At 42.4% G+C, this 24305-nt stretch overlaps 3 protein-coding genes across 6 annotated transcripts in view; 1 reads left to right on the top strand and 2 right to left on the bottom strand.

Moving 5' to 3' along the window:
- Nucleotides 1–695: 695 nt before the first annotated feature.
- Nucleotides 696–5052, bottom strand: LOC307082392 (uncharacterized protein). Of its 2 annotated transcripts, none has more exons than XM_079745945.1 (4): nt 4920–5052; nt 3302–3970; nt 3077–3187; nt 696–2227 (listed from the first exon to the last, which is right to left on the bottom strand). In XM_079745945.1, the coding sequence occupies exons 2-4, from the start codon at nt 3938–3940 to the stop codon at nt 1244–1246; spliced, it is 1734 nt and encodes a 577-aa protein (XP_079602071.1). In that variant the 5' UTR covers nt 3941–3970; nt 4920–5052; the 3' UTR covers nt 696–1243. The 2 variants fall into 2 exon arrangements, with proteins under 2 accessions (XP_079602071.1, XP_079602072.1); XM_079745946.1 differs by having other exon boundaries at nt 3077–3184.
- A 712-nt stretch (nt 5053–5764) lies between these two features.
- On the top strand, nt 5765–12992 carry LOC307082304 (arf-GAP with dual PH domain-containing protein 1-like). Its single transcript, XM_079745828.1, has 11 exons — nt 5765–5996; nt 6669–6799; nt 7019–7110; nt 7743–7825; nt 9599–9711; nt 10381–10527; nt 10819–10902; nt 11399–11461; nt 11695–11766; nt 12137–12365; nt 12475–12992. Exons 1-11 carry the CDS (start codon nt 5846–5848, stop codon nt 12501–12503), a joined length of 1194 nt encoding a protein of 397 aa, XP_079601954.1. The 5' UTR covers nt 5765–5845; the 3' UTR covers nt 12504–12992.
- An 884-nt stretch (nt 12993–13876) lies between these two features.
- LOC307082958 (ras-related protein Rab-26-like) overlaps nt 13877–24305 on the bottom strand; it is a 35827-nt gene continuing 25398 nt past the window's right edge. For 2 of the 3 annotated variants that reach the window (XM_079746717.1, XM_079746715.1), the window contains 4 exons: nt 18069–18134; nt 17291–17347; nt 16384–16460; nt 13877–14854 (listed from right to left, as the gene is read on the bottom strand). In XM_079746717.1, the coding sequence (XP_079602843.1) occupies nt 14755–14854; nt 16384–16460; nt 17291–17347; nt 18069–18134 (300 nt within the window). In that variant the 3' untranslated portion in view covers nt 13877–14754. The remainder of the gene's footprint in view (nt 14855–16383; nt 16461–17290; nt 17348–18068; nt 18135–24305) is intronic. The other variant, XM_079746716.1, reaches the window with a different exon arrangement.

Below are 24305 nucleotides of genomic sequence, written 5' to 3'. Positions count from 1 at the left end.
TTGTAACACATGCACTTATTGTAAGTCGCTTTGGACAAAAGCGTCAGCTAAATGCCCTAAATGTAAATGTAAATGTAAATGTAAGTAATCTTTCACTCTTACAAGGATAATGCAGTGGACTAACCTGCCAATAAATACATGAACATATAAATACAGATGATTTAAAATATATATGATCGTTTTGGAAAGTTCATTGTGTTGGTAGTAGGTATTTTGCCAAAACATATCGGCTTTTTTTTTAAATTGCTCAATACAAACAGCAGGGAAATAATGTAATTGTGTTCCTAGATCTTTCTGGTCAAAGGTCATGTATCAGGGACTTCACCACTCCACTTGGGGAGACGGAAGATGAACTGGATCCAGCCCTAGCAGAAGGCTTCGTCTAACCCCAACACCCTGTCAGTTTAGTGCCCATCCGCCTCAACTGAGGTTGAAGCCTGGACACTTGTGTCCCACTACTTGGCATTAACTAAAAGCATGTATAGTACCCGGTATGGGAACCATAGCTTATCACCTATTTGATACCCCTTATATACTCACTGGAGGTATTTAGCGGTCAAACAATATAAATAACTTATATATATATATATATATATATATGAAGAAAGAATGGATGGAGATATTACAAACACATACGAGGAAATGGATTTATATCATAATATTGCATACAAAAGTATAAAAAGGAGAATGCAATGAATAGAGTTCATCTTCATAAAGACATCAGTTATTTGAAAGGTCTACCCTGTACAAATTGTAACAACATAAGCATCAGACATGTTCATTTTTTCCCCTGTTAGTGTTACTAAATACAGATAGAAGTACAACCTTATTTACCTTACTTTAAAACAGATAGGTTTGCTGACATTTTAATGTTTGGATTGTTAATGTTAAAGTACTTTTTTAAACTTTTTTCAATTAAGTTCAATAACAATCTAACATTTAACTCAAAACATTTACACAGTGAAAACAAATCAAATCTGTCGAGTCCGAGACATCCAAGCCCTTTCTGATAGAAAAAGTGAATGATACCTTATAATATGCATGTGGCATCAGACGTTGAGACTGATGGCCAATTATGATTTCCATCGAAATGCACTAGATTGGGAATGTGAAATACATCCGCTTTGTACTGTAAGTAATGGGATTATATTCCTTTAAAAGACTTAATAGCTACAAAAGTATTATGACTAGACGTAGGGTTAGGGTTGGATATAAAGTAACTGTTCTTCAAGCCTAACAAACCCTAAGTTTCTTCCACTTTAATAATATTGAGTTGGTCCTCCATTGAAGACTGGGTAGACTTCATCACCAGCTCTGTAGGGATACTGCAGTCCTGTAGAGACCCTTCTAAACAACCACTGGGGAATTCAGAAACCTTAGCATCCAGGCCTCTGAATGGCTGAGCATTCGCCTGGACATATGTTTGAGCCAAGGACTGTGTGTAGCAAGGCATTGCCGCTTGGCTGTGTTGCTGTGTGTACGCGGTGGTATAGGGCTGTGCTTGAGTGTAGGAGTGTGATAAAGGCCCGGCATTGCTACAAGGGGGAAACCCATTGACGCCCGTGCTCCTTAGTTCTGGCAGTTTAAAGGCCTCTACAATCTCCAAACCATCCATGGAGCTGTAGCTGGCCTGCGCCTGGTTGCACGGCGGGTATGTACCCTGGCTGTAGGTGAAAGGGTCCTCACTGAACGAAGTGGCGGCCGGGGCCGTGGGCATGGCGGGTGGTGTGGGGGTTTTGTCGGGCCGCGCCGGAACACTGCGACACGGGCCGAGGCTTGAGGCGAGGCCCTGTAGCGCGCCCAGGATCTGCTTCTGGACTCGCGTCTGCTGCGTCTGCTCCCTCTCCAACCGGCTCTGCTGCTCCACCAACATCTTCACCGCCAGGCCCAGGCCGCGCACCTCTGTGGCCAGGAGCTGCACCTGGTCCGGCAGGCCTCCCCCAGCACCAGCGCCACCAGCGCCACCCAGACTTCTCGTTGGAGCCTCCTTCTGCTGGGGGCTGATACTCCCCGATTGGCCGACACCCCCATCTCGTCGGGCGTTGGACGGACCTCCGGGGGCATGAAGACGTATTTGTGGGGTCCTGGAAGCCGAGGACGTCAGAAGGGCCGGGGGTCGAACGCCAACTCTCGGTGGTGGTTGAGGGGAACGAATTGACAGGGCGGGCCGTTGTGGGACACCCCTCCTCGGGTCATTGGTTCCTCCGGGCTGCCCCGTCATAAAAGTCTGCACATCACAGAAAAACATTATGGCAGGTTAACAGCAATGCATTCAAGGTCCTATTAAGGTATCACAATAAAACCGTAAGACCCTTTCAAAAACAAAGAATGTTGTGTATTCACACAGGCCTCTCCTCAGAGAAGCATCAAAAGCAGACCCAGACTCAAGTAGTGGCTTCATCCACGACATGGAAGAACGTTTCTTTTCTGGTCTGAACTTTATGGATCAGCCACAATCATCATTACAAATGGAAACCTGCAATAAGGGTCCTCTCTCAGACACCCACTCATCAAGGGTTTTATAAAAATGACAGCAAGGCATAGCTAGAGGCATAGCTGTGGATGGACAGGCTTCATGGGATTGTTAGATAAATTCCGATGCAGATAAAAACACAGTGAAGCACACACTGCAACACATACTGCCATGAAAATGTTGCTGATCAGGCAGTTTTCTTTTCCAGTTTCGTTACTTTATCACTTGCTAGCTAGTAGCTAGTGAAAGCCACACCATGGAGTAGTAGCAGTGAGACATTTTTTAACCAATTGTTGATCATTCAACAATTAGGCCTCACACAGCTTTCTCAGGCAGCTTGCGTTGACAGTTTACATCGGTGGGCGGGTAACTAGATAGGGTTCATGCAGGCAGTGTAGTGAATAAAGAATAGGGATGGTGAGTGCGATAAATACGCAAATGATGAATGTTTGTGGGTAACTTTTGACTCCTTATCACTGTTATAAGGACAATGACATAATAAAATGTGTCATGCATGTACAAGGTCCCTGGAAACTGCTCACTGACGCATTAACCCAGTTTGGATTCACTTCCGTAACGCAGGTATACATTCAACATACTTACGTTATCATTGCTATACTTTTCATGATCTCTGGCCATCACACGCCTCAAATCCTCCCCGGCGACGCTGGGCTGGTACCTGCGCGATGGCGGTCCCATCGGTTGGAAGGACTGCTTTCGAGAACGACATGAAATCAACAATTACAAGAGAACACTCGCACACACACACCAATGAGTTGTTGCTTTACAACTCAGAAAGGAAAAAAAGCATAGTTTGGCCGCAGTCACCTTTGCCCTGTGTGACAGGGCTTTGTCCAGGAGTCTCTTACGGGCTGCTAGGATAGGATTAGTGGCTGCCGGTGAGGGCGAGACTCTTCTTCGCAGTGCGGCCAGTGATGTTGCCACTGTCGTGGAATGTGCTCCCACAGCCGTCCGCGCCATAGGGGACTGGAGCGGCCTCGGCTGGCTGTTCTGGGCTAGGGAGGTGACGCTAACAATCTGGATATCAGCCTCCTCCCTGTTCCCCTCGCCTGGCTGTTCGGGCCGCACCCCGACCCCGGCATCACTCGACCCAGAGGAATTTGGCCTCGCCTCTGAACCCGCTGCGGTTTTCTTGGCAAATTCCAATGCTACGATACAGTTAGCCTGATGAGATGCTTCCCGTAGTAGGTTCTGCAGCTGAGAATTATTCCAAGGTTTGGGCCTGGCCGGTCCTTGCGGTGTCTCCAGTGCCACGCTGCTTCCAGACCCCCCTGCTCGTGCTCTTCCAGCTGGCCTGCCTTGGAACTCCCTCAGGTACAAGTAGATGGCCTGGGCAGACACCTTAATGTTCTCCAGCTCGAGCACAGCTTTTATTTTACGGAAACTCAAGCCCGCCTTCCGCAACTCCACCACTTTCAGCTTGGCAGCCTCGTCCAGCCTGCCCATAGTCTCTCTCTGGAGGCTGTGTGAAGCTACCTTATGATGGAAAGGGGAAATATTCAGGGTCAAACATCCACAGTCATTCACATTTTTCATGAATGCAAAGATCATTTATTATTTTAGATATAGTAACAGAAAAGGTTTGGCTTCTGACGTGCACTAAGTGGGTGTAGGCTTTTTATTATTGGAAATGCTCCTGGATGGGCAGCACCTAACTTGGTGGATGCAGCTAGCTACTTGCCCAACAAGCTGGTTAGATGACTCTGAACCTGAAATTTGATTTATTTACAGCGGTCTGGAGTTCAAGATCTGAAACACCAGATGGTTTCAGTAGGGTTACATTTAGCAAAACAGATGCAAATCAAGCTACTGTGTCAACTCAGCGAGAACATTTGCATGTTAAAATGCTCACGAAGGCTCCGGTACATTGTGGACTAAACTACACTAAAGCATTTCGATGAAGGTTTAGTGGGTGTTTCTTCGGCAATCGAAAGTAACGTTAATACATTACTATGTTACATGGACCGGTGATCCCATTCACAACATTGAGGAAGGATCCCAACACAATCGTATTTATTTAACCTATTAATCATTCGAAACTGATCTTTGAAGATATGCCAGTATGACATGACCGTCCTTAACCTGACCAATATATAACAATGTTTAACCGGGCTTAACCGGGTAACATAACATTTATAACCACACAAATATCGTCCTATGTCAATGCTGTTCACAATGTCAACACTCGACTGCAAACATGAACGGAGTCTTTTCATTGACTCTGATCGCCATATGTATCTACATGATTAAACATAAATAATGTTGTATTTAGTATAGGGTTGCATGAGGAGCAATCCCTGATCGAGTGTAAAACGTGAAACACTTGAACCGTGGATCCGAGCGCAGACCCAGCGGCTCTGCTGGTCTTCCTGTGCCACTAAGCCATAAGCGCTAGTATCAGGGACCCTCGGCGCACACTTCATACCTTTCGAAGACTCCCTCACAGTGTTTAGAAGATCTTATCGTGTTATCTTCCAAAAAACATTTGCGATCAACTGGAACGACAATGAGGTACAAACAACTCGCGTACATAAAATAAACAACCAAGCCGCTGTACATTGCGCGGATGATTACACGTCATTTCCGTTTTGGTCATAACTGCGCGACGGTCTATGAGGTTTGTGGGTGTTGTAGTTGTTGTAGGCTAACGTTGGCAGACTACAAATACAAATCCATGTTTGGGCTCCTTGCAATTTGCTGATTCAGTGATTTCGATTTCATTGATTTATGAGGTTATGATTCTTACGAGGGTTGACATGTTCATACTACTTTTCTTTTCTTTTTTCTTTTTTTTTGGGAGGGGGGGATTTAACAGGGTATTCTTTAAAAACAAAAGTAAAAAAAAAAGACCAAGCTAAAAAGAGTAAATGGGATAGCAACCGTACTGAAATGATTTCGCTCCTCTAAAATAAAATGTACTAGATGATACCAATTTAAGAGAAAATTAACCAAGAGGAAGCTGTTTTTTTTTTACATCTGGAGGCATGGAGGGGATCGCCAACAGTTGAAAATGAAATGCCTTTTCCTACCCTTCACCATCACCAGAGGGCGCTTAAAACCAACCTTCATCCGGCCATGATACTTTAAATAGGGCTAAATGGTTGAAATCGTTAAATGGGTTATAGTTAGAAATGATAGCAATTTTGTTAAAGCCTAACTAGATTTATTCATTTTATGAAAATAAAAATAAGGATTTAGCTAAAGGAATCGTTTGGATTCCCTCCAGTCAGACGTGCCCGCTAAAGGAGAGCCTGAGGTGACGTCTCGGCGTCGACAGTGGATGAACCTGACGAACATGCACTCGATGGCCTGCTTTCAATGTTAGTTTTTGCTGCGAATTATTTGTTTTAGATGTATTGGAGTCTAAGATACACCGAGCAAGTGGTTGAAAGAACATGCACTATGGCTACGGAATCCACGGATGAAAAAAAGAACAGACAGCTCCTCGAACAACTTTTGGACAAACCTGGGAATGGAACCTGTGCGGATTGTGGAGCTCCAGGTATACCGATTAGACCGGGTGTTAGGGCTTTTGCACAACTGTGTTTAGTACAACCATCACGTCCAGACGGAATGTGAATGTGAGCGGGAGAACTGACTGGAACGAATGTTGCCTGAAATATAACGTTCTCAGGGTTACTGATACAAGGAATAATTCTTTGCTTTAAGAAAAACGAATACATGCAGTAGCTCGGGAGAATGAAAACTCATGCCTACTTAAAATATCTGCATTTGAACCATTTTTGACCATACACTTTAGTTTGTAGGATGAGAGCAGCCTCACCATACTGGGTCCATAGTACATCTAGTAGTTGTAGCCGTGACAGTGAATGACAAGGTACATTTTCAGTGGTGGACAGCTAAGCATTTTTACTTATTGTGCGTTCGCAAGAGTGCTTAGTCAATTAATCCGTTGTCTATCATCAGAAAATGAATAAATGACTCTCCAGATGAAATCACAGCTTAAGGAAGACATCACCATTGGTTCTGGAAACTTGTGATAAGCTTTGCATTGAGTATAGAGTTATAGACAAAATGATGAATCGATTATTATTATTATTATTATTATTATTATTATTATTATTTGAATGAACGCTATTGGCCCATTCTCAAAGCTATGGGTTACACTTATGCCATTCGACATTTTGATAAGCCTCTGCGTGTGTTCCCACAGACCCCACCTGGGCCTCCTACACGCTGGGTGTCTTCATTTGTCAAAGCTGTTCAGGCCTCCACAGAAACATCACGTACATTAGCAAACTCAAGTCAGTCCTTCTGGACCCCTGGAGCGACTCTGAGGCCGAGGTAAGAACCGCAGGCGCATCCACCTCTCTGGACGTCTTTATCCTTCTGCCATTTCTATGTGTTCCAACCTCTGTTTAGTTTATAAACTGTTTCTGCCTCCCTTATTAGTCTATACAGGTTACGTGGTTTAAATGTGCGCTGAAACCTTGCTGTGCCATGAAGCTCATGCGTGCGCTATTCACCCTAAAAGCGAGATATTTTGTCCCTCCTACTCTGCAGTTCCTGGCCTCCACAGGTAACAACAAGGCCAAGGCCCGGTACGAACAGAGCGTGCCCCCGTTCTACTACCGACCCACGCACACAGACTGCACGTAAGTGAGAAGAGCGCCTAAGCTCCCACACTACCATGTCCGCTGGGAGGGAGGTTGTCTGTCCTCCGACACGAGGATCGATGGTAGTGATATAGCTACGGTTGAGCGGGGTGACATGGGGAGCTAACCATCAGGCTTACCTGGTATTACCTGCTATGCATCATGCTCTCATTACTATCGTAACGTATATGTTCATCAATGTAATGGTGCAAACAGTTATCAGTGTTTGGCGTTCAAAAGAATTGTTTCTCTGTCCATATGTTTGAGCCATCGAGTGTATTTTTCTTCTGTTGGACGGCAGACTGAGTCGTCGCAGGATCAGTGTTGATAGTTATCGCAACCCACTTCCTGTGCTTAAGTTGCACAGGAATCTAGCTAACTGTCAAGTGACCACAGAGCTACCTTCCTTTGTAGAAAATGGTTGTAGCAGCAGACTGCTAGTTATTATGTTTGGAATATATCTTTTGTTCTTTATTCTTTAGTGATGATTCGTTAAATGATGTATCACTCAGGGGAGACGTCGTGGGGTTTGGAACTGCAACAGTGTCTTTCAAGCGAGAAATGGCAAAACAAAGATTTCATAAACCTAGGTTACAGTATATTGATTCATGAGGGTCTAATGGCCTCCACAGGCTCTTGCGGGAACAGTGGATCAGAGCCAGGTATGAGAGGAATGAGTTTGTCTGCCTCGAGAGGCAGGAGCCATACTCTTCAGGTAACCGCACACACGCATGCACGCACACACAAGAGATTATAGCATGAATACAGAGTAAAGTGTGCATAACAGTGTGAATAACATAATTAAAACAATATAAAAGAAAAAATATATGTTTGAAAGCGTTTTTTATACTGATTGCAAATCATGAAAACACACAAAGGCAAGCCTATCAGCACAGGAAAAACCTTGATTTTTACTTTTTCTAGTTGTGAATCAATTCAGAATATTAGAAGTTACGAATTGCGATGCTCACATGCATTAATCCCCCCCCCCCCCCCCCCCCCCCCCCCCCCGAAAACCCTATGACTCATCATGGCTCTATCTGTGTTTTTTTTTTATCTCCCGGTCACAATATCCTCTATTCTCTAACTGGCATGAGTAACAAATGATCCGTTTATCATTCCCAGCATTCCAGGGATGCACAGCTGATCTCATTCCAGATAGAGAACTCCACTGTTGACCCTTTTCAATTCGGACCACTCTATCTACCTATCCCTGAACCCTGTCCCAGAAAGTCATACGCTTGATTTGGTCATTGGAAACCTGTCTTAAAAACTAACCATGCCTGCAACTTATGATTATTATCCAAATTTATCCAAAGTGATGCCTTCAAGCAAGCAAGAACAACATACCCTAGTATGAACTTGATTATGATCCAAGTATTCGAAATTCCAATGCATCAAGCAGCATTTGCTGTTGTTTTTACTCAATCAAATCCCCGAATGATTAGTTGATTGATTGATATTATAAATGGATTAATCAATATAATAAATCATCTATCATCCAATTAATGAGTGAACTTAAAGTCGCAGCCCTACAAACAACAGTAGCTGCGTGTGATTGAGAGTGCAATCCCACAAGTTAATCTGCAGTTGGAGTGAAGTCACTGAGTGTGGTCTTTCTTTTTTATTCTTTGTTCCTCTTTTTGACTAATTTCTTCCGCTATCTTCGGTTTTACATGTGATGTCTGGATATCTGCGTGTGAAATACTCAATGTCATTTTTTCCCCTTTCATTTGCATTTTGCGTCACATTTCGAAGAATATTCAATGTATTTTGTGCTTTTCAGTGGCCCAGTGCACGTTTTGCATATGCGTATATTTGTGTGTGCATGAGTCATTCATTTCTAGTTCTGAAATATTTTCTATGGAGATAATTGATTGTATGTATACAGCATGTTGCTTTCTGTCTCTCTCTCTTTCCTCTCTCTCTCTCTCTCTCTCTCTCTCTCTCTCTCTCTCTCTCTCTCTCTCTCTCTCTCTCTCTCTCTCTCTCTCTCTCTCGCTAACAAACTCTTTGTCTAACATAATGGTGCTTTGTGGTGCAGTGTCGAGACACAACATGTAGCGGCCACGAGAACAATTGCCATTACCCATATCATTTGTGGAAGCCCAGAGAAATGTTAAAACCCACTTGGTAGTAAACCTAAACAGTAAAATAACAAACTAGGCCACGTTCTTACCTGAACCACATATTTCCCAAAATGCTTGATGAAAGAGATACTTCAGGAGGGGGAATATTTGCCCTGGCATGAGCTAGTTTTCCTTGGTTATGACCCACGGTGTCTAACTAATTAACTCAAAAGCTCAATAGAACGGTACTATGGTCCAGAAGCACTATTACAGCTTTTATTTGGGTTTAAACACAACTATCGTCAATCCTTTATAGGGTGAAAGGCTCGTACCCATTGTCTGAAGGTGTGCGGTTCCTTCGGTTGAACTGTGTTTTGAACGTCTTAAACAGGGGGTCTCTGCTCTGTCTCCCTCGGCAGGTTATAGAGAGGGCTTACTATGGAAACGCGGCAAAGACAACGGACAGTACCTCAGCCGAAAGTTTATTCTGTCCGAGCGGGAAGGTGTGCTGAAGTACTACAACAAGCACAATGTGAGTGTCCATGGTCGGTCTGTCTCTCTCTGTCTCTCTCAGTCTGTCTCTCGCACTCTGTCTGTCTCTCTCTCTGTCTCTCTCAGTCTGTCTCTCTCTTGCACTCTCAGTCTGTCTCTCTCTCGCACTCTCAGTCTGTCTCTCTCTCTGTCTCTCTCTCTGTCCCTGTCTCTCTCTCTCTTTCCCGCTTTCCTTCTTCGCACATATTTGAGGACTACACCAACACCATCACTTTCTTGCTGTACACTCTAAACATAAACGTGTTCCTCTTCCCTGCTCCATGACGCACGGATATAGAGCTGAATTCTAACTTTCCATGGTCTTCGCTGTTGTCCATTATTCTCCTATTCTCTGCATGTCTCTTTCTCTCGCTCACACGCTCTCTCCTTTTCTCTCTCCCTCTCTCTCTCTGTATATGTCTCTCTATATCTCTCTCTCTCCTTTTCTCTAACTCGCTGTCTTTCTCTCTCTCCTTTTCTCTCTCTCTGTCTCTCTTTTCTCTCTCATTTTCTCCTCTCTCTCTCTATCTCTGTCTTTCTCTCTCTCTCTATCTCTGTCTTTCTCTCTCTCTCTCTCTCTCGCTCTCTCGCTCTCTCGCTCTCGCTCTCTCGCTCTCGCTCTCTCTCTCTCTCGATCCTCACCATCTCCTACTGCCTCTTTCGTCCCCAGGCTAAGGAACCTAAGGCAGTGATGAAAATCAATACCCTCAATGCAACCTTTCAGCCGACTAAAATCGGCAACGCCCATGGGCTGCAGATAACCTATCTGAATGACAACAGCACAAGGAACATCTTTGTTTACCATATGGACGGCAAGGTGATTCACAATAGCCCTCTGTTTGGTGGAAGGTTTAGAGGCAGAAGTCCTTGAGATCACAATAAGCAGTGCATGTCGCCCTCTGCTGGACATTATTTGTAATCACAGGAAGTATTGTATTGTAGTCTTATATATGCAACATGTGTTAACAACTACCTGTTGGTTTTAAACAAACAATTACAACTAAAATAAATGTGTTGTTACATTCTGCTCTAACAATGAATCACAATTTTTTATCTATGACCAATCAAATCAATCTTGAATACATTGTGAGGCTTTTTATTTCATCAGGAAATGGTCGACTGGTTTAATGCCATTCGAGCAGCCCGGTTTCACTATCTCCAAGTGGCCTATCCTGGAGCCTCCATCAGCGACGTAATTCATTCACACACCTTCACTCATTCATTCACACTTCACTCATTCATTCACACACCTTCACACATGCATTCACACACACGCGCACTCATTCATTAACACTCCTCACTCCTACAGTCACACACGTTCACTCATTCATCACATACCTTCACTCATTTATTCGAACACCTTCATGAATGAATGAGTAAATACTCATATTTACTCATTCATTCACACCTCACTCATTCATTCACACTTCACTCATTCATTCACACACCTTCACACATGCATTCACACACGCGCACTCATTCATTAACACTCCTCACTCATACAGTCACACACATTCACTCATTCATCACATGCCTTCACTCATTCATCACATACCTTCACTCATTCATTCAAACACCTTCACTCATACATTCACACACCTTCACTCATTCATTCATTCGCACAGCTTCATCGCTTCATCGCAGTCAATAAATTGTAATTAATTGTGTCTTTATTGTGCTTTGTCCAGTTGGTACCACAGCTAACACGGAACTACATTAAGGAAGGCCAAATGGAGAAGACGGGCCCAAAGGTAAAGAGCTAAGATCATATTAAAAATGGCAGATCACAGATTAGCTTGGATGAATGAATAAGAAAGTTAATGCTTAGTAAATCTCCCAAAGGGAACTTTGGTTGTCACAAGAGAATACCAAGAGAAAAAATGATGGAATTTAGTATTTTTTCAATATAAATAGGGCAAGAATATTTGCTATTCTGGTTTCATTCCAGCTTGAGTCATAATGTCCCTTCTTTCCTTGCTTTCAGCACAAAGAGGGCTTCAAGAAGAGATGGTTCACCTTGGATGACAGGAGGCTAATGTACTTCAAAGATCCCTTGGTATTAAAGGGAACACACCCCTGGGATAATTGTTTACTGCAGATACAGTGCAAGACAAATAGAAATACATGTTCGGCCAATTGAGCATAGCAAATTCATTTTGGAAAAGCAGTAACAAACAATATACATGATGTGTGCCTGTATGTGTTTGTTTGTGAAAGAAAGAGCTATTACAAATGAGTTCCCATTAGAAACAACAAGATCATTTTACACAAATACTAAGGAACCTGTGCCAGACATGCGTTACCAGTGCATTTCATCCGTACTTTGAGTACAGCTGGTGTTTATCTGTGTTCATCATCATCATACACATGTTCTTTAGTGATTGACAGCAGCATCGGAGAGCATTGATCTTTCTCTGTCCTCGTAGGACGCCAACGCACGAGGAGAAGTGTTCATCGGCAGCAAGGAGAACAATTACAGCGTTCTTCCCGGTCTCTCCTCACCCTGCCAGGGTCTTAACTGGCGGTTTGGAGTCACCATAGTAACGCCCGACAGGAAGTTCCTGTTTGCCTGCGAGACCGAAGCGGAGCAGAAAGACTGGCTCGCCGTCTTTCACCGGGTGGTGAACAGGCCGATGCTTCCCCAGGAGTACGCAGGTAACGTCGGCATACCCCCAGGGACCTTAGGACTAGACAGTTTATGCCGCTTTGAATATTTAACTAATCAATTTGTGTGCTCCTTAACGCTTTCTCTATGTTTCTGCAGTCGAGGCTCGCTTTAAACACAAATCCTAGACGTGCCAAAGAGGTTTGTGTCGCTTGAGAAGGACAGGAGAAGACCTGACCGGTGAGAAGCGGTAACAGATTAGAATCACATGAGAGATGAGGAGGACATTGAAGATGAGAACCAGAGTTTTGAAGAGATTTGGATGAAAATCTATTACTACTTACAATTGACAAACACACAAATGTCAATAACGTTTTAACAATGTTAATTTTACATGGAGTTGCATATGAATTGCATATACACATGTAAATCAATCGACCCAAGAACCACTGACAAAACATTGTGCATGCCTTTGCTTTTATTTTATTTATATAATTTCATTATTGTGACGTGACCTTTACTCTTTTCACGTCATTCAAATAATGCTTGTTGTAAATGTGTAACACGCTATAAAACTATTTATCCAGCAGAGGGAGATATTGCCTTGAGCCTCATTTCCTTGCGTGGTTTGTGCCAAGTAAGGCTTGTCATTAATGTAAATCTACGGAAATGTAGATGCAGAGGTTTTTGAATAAACTGTGTTAAGTACAGTGTTTCACTTTGTTGTGACGAATACAATTCAAAGAGAACCACAGAGAGAGATAAAAAGTCGAGACCATGTAACTGCACACTCTTTATTGTAGTGTTGTCTGAAATGAATACGATCAGAGAATGAGACAATATTCTGATGGATATCGGCTAATTTACAAACAAGTACTGTTGGAATTAGTTGGTGGGGAAATATTTAGCATTTGTAATTATAGAGAAGCACATTGCACCTTACAATGAAAAAATCGTAGAAAATGAGATGCATGTTTATTGGGTAGGCTCATAACAGACAATTAATAATACAATAAGCAAATAATGGTATGAAGCAATCTTGAGGTTTACACATTATACCATACATATATATATATATGTATGTACATATCTATATACACACACACATATATATATAATATATAGGCCTATATATAATACAGGGTAAAGTAAAACTAGCCATATTCACTACACTTAATATAAAACATCTCAAAACCAATAATGACTTTTTCTTCAATATTTAATGCTTTAATATGCAGTTATATGAAATGCCTTAAGGTCACGAGCTCCATTTAAACATTAAAATTGATAAAAAGCCAAAGCTCTGTTTTCCTTCAGACATGAATTGTGCCAGGCATTAAAGGTCACAATTAGACCTGTTCCAAATATGACCCAGAAATAACAATATACTAAATCAAATATATAAATATGTACACTTGCCCAACCTAACCCTACACCTACTATTTTGTTGATAATTCGTTTTCAAAAGATTTGTTTTGTCTTCGTTAGTGGCCAAAAAATTACTAAGCAAAGAATAAGTTAAGGACACATAATATGAAAACCAGTTTGCTTTGCCAAAATATTAAGTTGCACAATCAAGTTTATTTTACAGTTGCCATGTACCAAATACTATTCTCGCTACTTTACTCTCTAAAAACTACTACAGTCCATCAGATATTTCCCGAAATGTATTTGATATGCAAATAGACTAATCAAATAAATATGTCATATTTTACTATACAAACATTGTCATGGAAATGTTTGTTAAAATAAGACAAATGCTGGTCAAGAAGTCTTTGAAATGATTTAAGTACAGAATGGTACACAACGGCATTTATGTTGGCAATGGCAGATTCATTCACCTTCCATCCATGGAAAATGACCATGAGCACTGTCTAGACATCATTTATTATACTGGCAACAATTACTTGTGAAATATTAATGTCATGAATGCCAAAATATAACCTTAATCGATGGCCAAACAGTATACAATTATATCTACATTGAGAAGAGAAAAAGTCTGTACAGGTAGGAAAGAACAATGTCATACTCCCAGCATAAGCACTGCAGAGGGTAGAGAGAGCGAGAGAGAGAGAGAGAGAGAGGGAGAGAGAGAAAGAGAGAGAGAGAGACAGGGGTGGACAGAGCGGGGAAGAGAGACAGATGGAGAGAGAGAGCGGGGGAGTGAGAGATAGAGACGGAGACAGAGCGACAGAAAGAAAGAGAGAGAGATTATTGAACACAGATTTTGAAGAGAGAGAAAAAGAAAAATATAAATCAATCCAGCACAAGAAAGTGCAGTACCTGTGTGAGGGTGACGCCTTTCTGATACAAACACCACCTCAGGGATAGAACAAACAGGACAATAAGTCACCCAGATTCGTACTCCCTGTCTACCTCTCTGACACACACACACACACGCTAGCATGCTTCGCTGACAGGCTTGCAGCTGGAGAGCCTCTAGGCCCTGCAGCAACCGGGGCTCTTCACCTCCTTGCTGACGTAGTCGTGCAGTTTAAACTTGTCGTCTGCCTCCGAACTGGAACGGTGCCTGAGCGCCCTGTGGGACAGCGTGAGGGGCAGCCCACGTCACTCAAGTGTTAGGGCGGGCTTTCTAAAATCATACAACCTTTCAGCCAATGAGCTGAAGCACAGAGGAGTGGTTCCCAGTCGGTGAATCTGTGAGTTGATCAATAGAACCCTGAATTCCTGATCTTTTCGATAATTCACCTTTTTACTTATCGATCACGTGGAATGAATGTTATAGTTGAAAACAACCAAATCAATATGACAACATTTACCAAATATTGTTTAATATTTGTATATTTTCTAAAGTTGCTTCTCTTGGATTCCCTAATGGTAGATTGCCATTCCTCTGTCTCAAATTACAATAAAGAAAAAGTCTGGATTGAGGTTACTATAAGTACAATTGGAGAGTTGTACAGGTCAACTTTGATCTTATTAACTGTTCTTAATAAGCAACCCCAAGTCTCAAAGCTATTGAATCAGATAATCCTGAACACTGTTTGCCAACCACCAAAGCCCTGCTGTGGTGTGCCTTCACAGGGGAGCCTTCAAACCAATTACTTACTCATTTGATGCTTTAAATACAATAGGGCCTCTCAGCCTTTGGGTCAGCAAAGGCTGGACCCCTGGGTCCAGGGTCCCTGAACTATGACCCCAGGAGGACTTCAGACAGGGATCTCTCTGAAGTCATTCGACCGGATTGAAGCGCAGTGGAATAATAGTTGAACTCATCAGAATGTAGCACTTGTCCACAACATTAGGAAAGTGTTAACTGACAAATGACGACAAATCCTTTTTTTTTAATCAAAAAGTAACACTCGTAACTCTGAAAGTGCCACTATGGGCCCGTCAACAGACAGACAGACGGCCGGCCGGGAGGGAACGGGACACGGTGGGAGGGACGTCAGAGGAAGTTGTCTCACGGCTAGTGCAGATCAGAGGACGGGACAGCTTGCCGATTTGGCAGACCTGTGGTATCGCTTTGTCAGAGGACGGAGACTGTTTCAGTTCATCTCAACACTACGTCTTGTTTTCCGGTTTGATTCCATATTGACGTGCACTGCTCCACACACTCTGACGCGCCGGCGCTATTAGTTTGGATGTGCAAGTCTCTACTACTCTACTCTACTACTCAAACACTGTGTCCCTCGGAATACATTGCCAGCTTGAACAGCGATTTCTGTTTCCTGACATTGTTTAGGGACTTGCCCCTTGTGTCTCCCCTGAAACGCATAAATATTTTTATTTCACATTTTTATATTCCATGTACAGTGTTCTATTTAACTCACAGTTATTATTATATTTTTATTTTGTCCTATTTCACGCCCTGTATTCTTTTTCATTTACAGCTATTATTATTTTATTTGTACTTTATTCTAATTATTTTATGTCCAGTTTGTGTTTCTCTGACACATTATTTATTTTTGTATTGCATTGTATTTCATTGCCAGCGACTGCTGCTACAATGGTTGTGCATTTGACAATAAACCATCTTGAATCTTGAGTCTTGAAAACTGCGCCCACGGTTTGACCTCTAGTGGGCACGAGGCGGCGGGAACTCACTTGGCCAGTGCGGTGAACGCCAAGTCCACGTTGAGGCCGGACCGGGCGCTGGTCTCCATGAAGGGAACCCCAAACTCCTGCACGCCACAGGCAGAAGCAATGGAGCAGTTCTGTCAGACAGGACTAGTGGCTCGGGCTCTGATGCAGTTTAGCTCGTACTGCGTATTCCTGTTAGTATCCGAGGGTTCGGATACAAACAGGATCCAAATGATTCAAACCTGGATCATTCGGGATCATTTTTAGACTTTTAGTGCCTGTAAAACGTCATCATATTTTAGAAATATGTCTCTGATTATATAATAATATACATATATACATACAATTCTTTGAACTAAATGAATATTATGACTTTTCCAACAAGTTCAATAGATGGAAAAGTGTGACAGAGAGACACTGCAATTATCAAGAGTCACAGAGTTCAGACAATGACAGAACTGGGCGTGAAATGAGATGGAGAGCATTCAAACATTTGATTGTTTTGAGGGTTTTGATTGAAATGAGGAATAATAATCATTTTGAAGTGTGCAGTCTTTGCTATTGAACAATTATTCTGAATTTCATTCAGTTCCTTCCTATTCCTGGTCGTCTGTTTATTACATATTTTTAAAATGGTGAAAATTTTCTTAAGTGACTCTCTATAACCTAACAGGCAACTGAGAAATATAAGGAGGGGAGATATTAATTTAATCTCCCAATCTCTTCCATTCTGTCACCCGCCACACAAAATACTATTGACTCCTTAAATTCTCCTTGGTGAGGCGCCATGTAAGAGAAGCAGGTAAAACGGTTTAACTGTTCCAGACACACAAAGGTTGAAGACTAGGTCCCTACAAAGAGAGACGGTCAAAGAGCCCTTTTAAACAGTAACCCCCGGATGGTGTTTGATGTGTTTGTATTTTAGCCTCACCTTGGCCAGCCTCTCCCCGTCCTCCTTCTTCACCACCCTCTCGTGAGTTGAATCAGCCTGCAGACAAGAGACAACATTAGTACTAATAGCCTGCACCCACACAATTCATTCAGACCAACCCCCCCCCCCCCCCCCCCCCCCCTGGTAAGTCAGCCAGTACGCCCCAAAAGAAATAAAGCAACTGTAGAAGGTCAAATAAAAAGATCATAACAAGGTTTGTACTTGATGTCACATCGCAATGGCCGCCTCCATTTTGGAAGGTGCAACGGACGCATGCTCCATAGCATGTGTCATGTTTCTTGGTCATCGTTTGTTAATTAATCGAAATTATATATTATTATGGGGCGACATGTTGTTTGAAACTGCCACAACATTTTCTTTAGCCTAAGTGACGTGACATGTATGTGGATAAAGGAATCCTCTCAAAATGGTGGATATCGGCAACAAAATATCCCAGAATGCTTTCTGATGTACTTTATGTAAAGATGCATGAGGCACGATGATGTATAGCATGACTAGAGATTGACTCCAGATTACTTCATCCAAACTGTCTGTCTGTATTGTATTGTATCATTAAACCTTTTCAAGATAATCATTAAGACACCACGATTAGATTACACCAATTGATAAGACGTTACACAAAAAAATATATATATGATGGCGATTTATGTGGGAACAAAACTGCCCCTTGGCAGCAGTGTCTGCAGACTATCCTTGATCGCCATTTCTGTTATTGACATGGGTGACTCTGATCAGGGCCTTTCCCATGATGCCTTGCCTTGTTCCCCAGCAGCATCAGGACAACGTCTTCTTGGGCGTACTCGTGGATCTCGGCCAGCCAAGCCTGGGGAGGAGAAGCAAACGCCAGAGGAGAACAAGAGATGATGTCAGTGCAAGGAGCTACACATTCAGGAATACAGAGACACACACACACACACACGCACACACACACAACACATTTCACAGGTTGGATTCCAAACCTGTGGACCGCAGCCGCCTGGTGGTTAACGAGGGCACTGCCAGATTTCCACCAAATGATTGACAAAATAGAAAATACTTTCTAAAATATGTCTGTTTTTTACCAAAACAAAGTTAGTGGTATTTTTTTCTGGTAAAATGCATCACTGGTAAGTAACCATGGTTCAGCTTATATAAGGTTATAGTTACACAAGCAAAAATTAAATACTCACAATCTTATCACACTATATGTCGTCAAGCCGTACAACAGCCCTTATCCTATCCAGCTTCCACAATAAAGGGTATTTTCTCCAAAATGGGAGTGTAGAGCAGTGTCTGACTGGGATGGGGCGTCCTCTGTGTAAAGCTGTTCTATCTTGACCTTGAACACATAAATAACTAATTCACACAACTAAAAACATCTGGCCGGATGGCAGCCAGGTGTAACCATGATAGGACGAATGACAGTATATCTTTACTGACTTTATTACTAACTTGTCCGTCAGTTCTACAGAACACTATCGATCAAGTGCATCCTCATCTTCGGGGTTTGGCTCTGAGCAAAGATTGTAGGCCTGCAGAGTGCAATAGATTCTCACTGAGATTGAGTTTGGTCTACCTTTTATTTAACTTCTGCTCCAAAGACTCCAAAGTCATAGTGACTGTCAACAGGCCGGATGAGGCAGCAGCCAAGGAAGGTCAAGATTTGCAATTTAAGGCCAAGGACAGATGATGTCATCTGTAGTGCCGGGAATGTATTTCAGTCCCAGGCCAACGTGATGCCGAATAATAACATCTGGACCGATTAGTAGTGTCTGTGAAATCCCCCTTGAGGTGAGTTGTCGCTATAAACACCTGACCGATGTCTCATTACCAGTTATGGTTCATTAGCAGTAAATGCCACAGCTACAGGAACGCTCAAAGGCCAGCTGTTCCATTTAGAAATACAATTTGGCCCTGGTGAATTCCAAACAAAGCACATAACGATATAAAACAATTTAAACGAAATGAATCCTGAAATAGTTTAATTTATCACCAAAAGGGACAAATCAAAGACTGATTTAAATGCAGACGGTCTGTGGTTGTGGGGATTGAAAGGTACAAATTAAAGCTTTTGTTCGAGGGAGTCAAGGCCAGCTGCAAAAACAGCCAGACAAAATGATATATCTAAAGCATTTGCAAAAACCAACTATAAATACACTTGCATAACATACTTGTATCCTGGTGTGGATACAGAAATGAAACGTACAGGGAAATGAGAATAGAAAATGCAAGCCTTAACACATAAATAACCAATACACACAACTAAAAACATCTGGCCGGAGGGCAGCCAGGTGTAACCATGATAGGACGAATGACACTATATCATTGCTGACTTTATTACTAACTTCTCCCATTCAAGTCTAATGGGACTACTCCCCCTTTACATTTATTCGGGCAAAATTGAATGACTCTCTTCTACTACCTTTCAATCTAGACTCAAAGATCTCTTGTTATGAAGAAATGTATCTGTAATCGATAAATGCAGAGTGAGCCCTCAGTCACAACTCTACCTTTTCCCCTTTAAGCGTTACTGTGGTAAACAAAGTGATCAGGCTATTTCGGTTCCAGTCAGTTGGCCCCTGCAAAGGAAATCACACCTTAAGGGTCATGAGGAACCCTTAAGGAAAACAACAACGTGGATCAGATCGCAAATTCTCCAGGGCGCTCCAGCATGTTTGACTTCATTACTTCCCAGAATGTCAAAACACCCTTGATTCAGGACCCTAGAGGGAGATCAAAAACGGGCAGACTAATTCATGGACAATAGTCATTGATGACCTGATGGCTATAACCTAACAATCTTTCATCGCATATGACCTCTACTCACACGCAGCAGGGAAAGACTCATCGAGTGGCTCTGAAGCGACTCCGGGGAACATGGGCGCACAATGGCTAATCAACAGGGATTGTGGTGGGTCCGTGCGTCATTCCATCTGACTGGTTCGCTGTATGGCTGCCTGGTGTTAGGCTGAGGACTAGGAGCTGTGGGTACTGATGGCGGTTTTGATAGTGGACTGGCTTAGGTATGTCTTCTGCGGTGGTACAGCTGGGTGGGTGATGGTTTGTCCTGTAGGCATGGGTAAACTGGTTAGGTGTCCATACAGTGGATGTCAGTGGCTCACCACCTCTCCAATTTCAGAACGGGAGTCCACTGCAAGAGAGGGTGAACCATTAACCTAGGGGACTTGACCGACTGAACAGCCAAAACCTTTACAAAAAAAACCTCAGCCGTTTTGCTTCAAAAGTTGAAAAGAATATGGTGGGAATAAATATGGTCTCATGCACTTGCGAGCACTGACCGGCAGGCAAGTACGAAAACACCAATAAAATACAAGGACAGAAACGCACAAAGAATAGATAATGCCACCGCATCATGCCAATGTTAAGTGGATGAGAGGAGTAGGATTTCCTGGTAGCACAGTGGTGATAAATCATGGAAGATGAAATGCACCCTGACATTCAGTACAATAGAGGGAGAGAGGGAGGGGTAGAGAAAGACAGAGAGACAGAGAGAGAGAGACAGAGAGAGAGAGAAAGAGCCAGAGAGAGAGAGACAGAGAGAGAGAGAGGGAGAGAGACAGAGGAAGAGACAGAGAGAGAGAGAGACAGAGAGAGAGAAAGAAACAGAGGAAATGAGAAACAGAGAGAGAGAGGGAGAGAGACAGAAGAAGAGACAGAGAGAGAAAGACAGAGAGACAGAGAGACAGAGAACCAGAGGACAGTGAGAAGGAGAAAGACAGAGAGAGGGAGACAGACAGACAGAGAGAGAGAACAGTTTGCCGAAAGGACAGAGCAGACAGAGAAGCGATGCTAGGGGTGCAGACAGTGATATTGTCTGTATGCTTTGGAAAGCTAGATGGGGGGGGGGGGGGGGGGGGGGGGGGGAAGAGATGGAGCGAAAGACATGGGGACGCAGGAGCAAAGTTGTAATGAAGCTTTTTCCTAGCAGCTGCGCGCGGCCCACGACGGCGGGGCTCGGATGAATAAAGGCTTTGTGATGAACAGCCTATTACAACGCTACAGCAGCCCCCGTCAACACTAAACAAACACCGGCATCGCTAGTTCCTGCTACACCCAGAGAAGGCAAACAGCAGAAGAGAATTGAATAATTACCAGGGCGTTGAGCATTATGGCTAAAATCATTGTTTGCATGTCATTATTGAGGCAAACTCTATTCCGTACCGTAGCAATGGACCTGGCAGTGAACCATTTTGTCTTTAGGATTTATTTGATATATCTGCTGTGTGTCAGACAAGTCTGTCTCCCTGCCACCCTCGTTCCAGCTTCACTCTTTTTCTCCTTAAATGCAATTTGGCCTTTTCTACTATTTGGGCAATTATATTTCTATTTTGCTGACAAAATTTATTTTTAAAAGCTGCGTCAACTTCCTTTCATGTAAAATACAAACACTGTGGTCAACTTTAATTGAGGTATGTAACTTAAGAGCAAACTCAATCTAATCTTGCGTGATTTGAAAGCAAACAGGTGTTAAAAGAAAGGTAGCACTTATAATAACTGCAAGAGATAAGATAATTTAGCAAAGTTAATGATTTACAAACTATCTAAAGGATGGAAATGCCTCAAGTACCAATGTGTATTCACTTTTTACAACTATTGATGCTTTAAAGTTAATGCTTCGATTATTCTAAAGTGCTACCAAAATAATAAACACTGCATTTATTCAACAGAAAGCAGCAGGGAGAAATTTCTGTCCATCGCCAAGACTCCACAGTACAACAATATCATAATTGGTAACAGAGCCATCACAATGACTGACTGACTGCACTACAACAAGACCTCAAAGATGAGGGGTCAAAGATCATCCCAGAGGATTCATTTGTACAGCAGTAAGGAGGGCAGATAAGGCCAAACAGCATCACTGACCATGGGTTAAGAAACTGGATTGGCTGCATATAATACATTCATTCATTCATTTCTATTAGCTAAATAACTTTTTAATAAATTCCTCAAAACTTGTTGTTCAAATATGAAACAAGAAGAAGAATGGCATAAACATCTCTTAAAAACTCAATGTGAACTAGGATTGAGTGTCATTAAAGAAGCGCAAAAGAGACATAGGTAAATGTACTGCAACACTGAACATGTTTCGACCCAACCTTCATGGAAGTAAAGAGAGATAAAGATAGGTGCTGTGGTGCTTGCAGTGCTTTGATCAATTCTGAGTTTTAGGTCTACACCAACAGAATGATAGCAGAGAATTATGGGAATTATGATCTGAGGAACATGCAGAGTCATGATAAACCCAAGCCCAAACTGCGTTTCGGGGAATATGAATGCTGTCCTGGGGAATGTGGAAGGCCTATGCCAGCTAAGCTAAGCTTAAAGGAAGGCGATGACAGCGTTTCTCTGATCTGTGTTGAAAACAGACACGCAGCTCCAGCACTATGCTGAAGCAGGCCTGCTGATTCAAAAATCTGTGCTTTATTTATGCTGCTTTACATGAACACAAATACAGAAACACATGCTTCTGCACACACACACACACACACACACACACATACACACACACACACACACACACACACACACACACACACAGACAAATTGCACACGATTCCTGTGTTTCACTAATTACTTATTACCAAACCAGATTGTTGAATATCATTTCCACATGGAATTATACTTTCTGCATGTTAAACAAATGGCCATCTTTGAAAGAAAGCATACAGACAAAAGACATAAACAAGCAAAAACACAAGAAATCTAAACCAAAAGGAAAAGGGTCAAACCAACAGCCATTCATTGTGGATTTAATTTGCTAGGCCTTGGCAGGGGCGAAGGCTGATTCATGTTTATAGATGAGGAGCAGGCTTCTGCCAGAAAGCGTGGACGTAAGAGCTGTCTGGATGACTGATGCGCCTTAAAAAACCTGGTGGTCACACACTGCCTCTGTGTGCCTGGGTGGATGGATTTAACCATGGAAGAGAGAGAAGGACAAAAGATGGAATGGTGGGTGGAGATGGGAAAAAATAATCCAAACTATAAGGAGGAGTTTACGAAGCGGGTAGAAACTGTATTTTCTCAACTTTCTTCAAATTTGTCAAACTGCAGAAAGGCTCGGTCACTGAATCATTTTGCGGTTAAGAGGAATTAAATCTGTGTTCAATGGTTGTGATTTAACCTCATTAGGATTTCTGTAAATTAAAGAGCTACAAACAGTCATAATTAATTAAATTGGGAAGGAGAAAATGACTCATTCGAAATTGTCAGCCATGATCCTTTGTTTTATCAATCAACCAGGAAATAAATATAATATTGCATTTGCAAACATTAAAAGCAACTGTTGAGGAACTGGAAGGAGCCTTAAATACAAAACAGATAGCATAAAAAAATGTTAGCAAACCATTATTTGTTATGCTTTGTCTCAAAAAACAGCTCGAAGTTAACTACAGGGTCTTCATACAGACCTGTGAACACATGGAACAAAATTCACACTGAGCACCAACACTATTGTCAAATTCAATATTTTTTCCTTACTTCATTCCTTCCTGATACCAAAACAGCTCATACCTCGGAAATTAATGTTCAACCCATAATCAGTAGTGCTCTTAGACAACTAGTTGTGCTGTTTAACTGAAGAGGGGTGACGAATGGTTTTAACCAATAGGGGGTGTTAAGATACGATTAATGATCCCAGATGGGAAATTCAGGATCTCACCTGAGGTCTAGATTATAAGCTTACAGCTTGAATCCCCACATTGCTGAAGAACGAGACATTACAGAAAGAGTATGGATTAAAACATTCTCTCTATCTGCAGCCTATAAAAACGAGTGATGTGCAGTGCATGTAAAATAAAAGACAAGCAAATGTTTTTATTTTTTTTTTAAATCAAAGTCACCCACACATAACGGCCGTGGGAGTTAGTCAGTCGTCCATTCAAACCCATGTCACCGTGTACAAAGAAGGGTTATCGACATCACTTGGCACAACATTTGAGCCAATAAGAAATAACCCCTGAAATGCACTAATGCTGTCACCATCTCTGGTGAAGAG

Source organism: Pollachius pollachius (genome assembly GCF_949987615.1).
Source record: "Pollachius pollachius genome assembly, chromosome: 11".
Lineage (NCBI taxonomy): Eukaryota > Metazoa > Chordata > Actinopteri > Gadiformes > Gadidae > Pollachius > Pollachius pollachius.
The sequence above is the reverse complement of the archived record's forward strand: the minus strand, read 5'-3'. Positions and strand labels throughout refer to the sequence as shown.